At 30.7% G+C, this 1161-nt stretch overlaps 1 protein-coding gene across 1 annotated transcript in view; it reads left to right on the plus strand.

Annotated features, from left to right (window-relative positions):
* The window catches only part of LOC107610759 (pectate lyase-like), a 2662-nt gene continuing 1837 nt past the window's right edge, over window positions 337-1161 (plus strand). Inside the window, exon 1 of the mRNA XM_021123525.1 lies at window positions 337-647. Within this exon, the coding sequence (XP_020979184.1) occupies window positions 469-647 (179 nt within the window). The 5' untranslated portion in view covers window positions 337-468. The remainder of the gene's footprint in view (window positions 648-1161) is intronic.

Consider the following 1161-nt stretch of genomic DNA (forward strand, 5'->3'; position numbering starts at 1 on the left):
ATAGAGTGGGCGAAAAGGTCTCATTCGCTGATAAAATCTTATTTAATCAATCTTATGCAGTCAAAATTTCACTGAAAAAAAAAATTAGGTGCAGAAAGCAAAGAGAGCAAAAGGAAATCGCTCAAAGCAAAGGCTTTCCAAGCTTTCCTCATAACTATTCATTTTTGGATTTTTTGATCTTATTTTAGATTCATATGGCTGATGTATACAATTTGGAGGATTCAATGCTTTTATTCCTACCGTGCCTAAAAGGCTTATAATCACGCAAATATAGATCATATGAACCGAAACCCACGCACCTACTTCTATTGTTGTTGTAAGAACCAATCTCAAAAGGATCTATATAGTAAGGCCAATAAAGAAGTACAAGTTAAACATTGAAAGCTAAATAAATTATCAATTGAGAAACAAAGGGAAATGCACAAAGGACATTGAAGAGAAAAGAGTTAAGGGGGAAAAATTGTTCTAATGGAAGGTAAAATGCTTATATTGGTGTTGTTATGTGTGTTCCCTACCTTAAATGCTAATATAGCTGAATTCGACCAAGTATGGATGGAGCGATCTATAGAAGCCAAAAAAGCAGCTCGCAAGGCTTTCAAGCCAAACCCTGAGGCAGTCACTGATGAATTCAATCAACATGTCAACAAGTATGTCTAACTATTTTGTCTCATTTTTTGTATGAATCACATACATGTAACGATAAATTATCTACAGCACTATATATAAATCAGAATTTCTCATAAATCATATGTTTGAGTTCAAGTTCAAGCTTGCATTAGTTTGTTATAATAATGCAACAAATTCTTTATTCGGTATAATACTTTCTTTTCTCTCCTCCCTTTTTCATTTTTATTTTTCTAAAATGGTTGCCACACTAAAAACATGTGCAAACATTTGGTGAGCTTATTTATTTCTCTTGTGATAGCATTCATGTCTTTGTTTTCGTCAAACATCATTTCTGTTATTAAAAAGTGGATTTGGATCATCTCCAATAGTTGTTTCATTGTGTTGACAATCAGAATTCTAACACTAAGGAGACTAGGATTAAAAATATAGTTAATATTACTTTTTTCTAAAAAAATCTATTACATTTTTAGCTTTTAACTTTTTAAATTTAACTTGTTTTAAAAATAAAATTAAATATACTTATACCAAAATTAT

The sequence above is a fragment of the Arachis ipaensis genome, chromosome B01, assembly GCF_000816755.2.
Source record: "Arachis ipaensis cultivar K30076 chromosome B01, Araip1.1, whole genome shotgun sequence".
Lineage (NCBI taxonomy): Eukaryota > Viridiplantae > Streptophyta > Magnoliopsida > Fabales > Fabaceae > Arachis > Arachis ipaensis.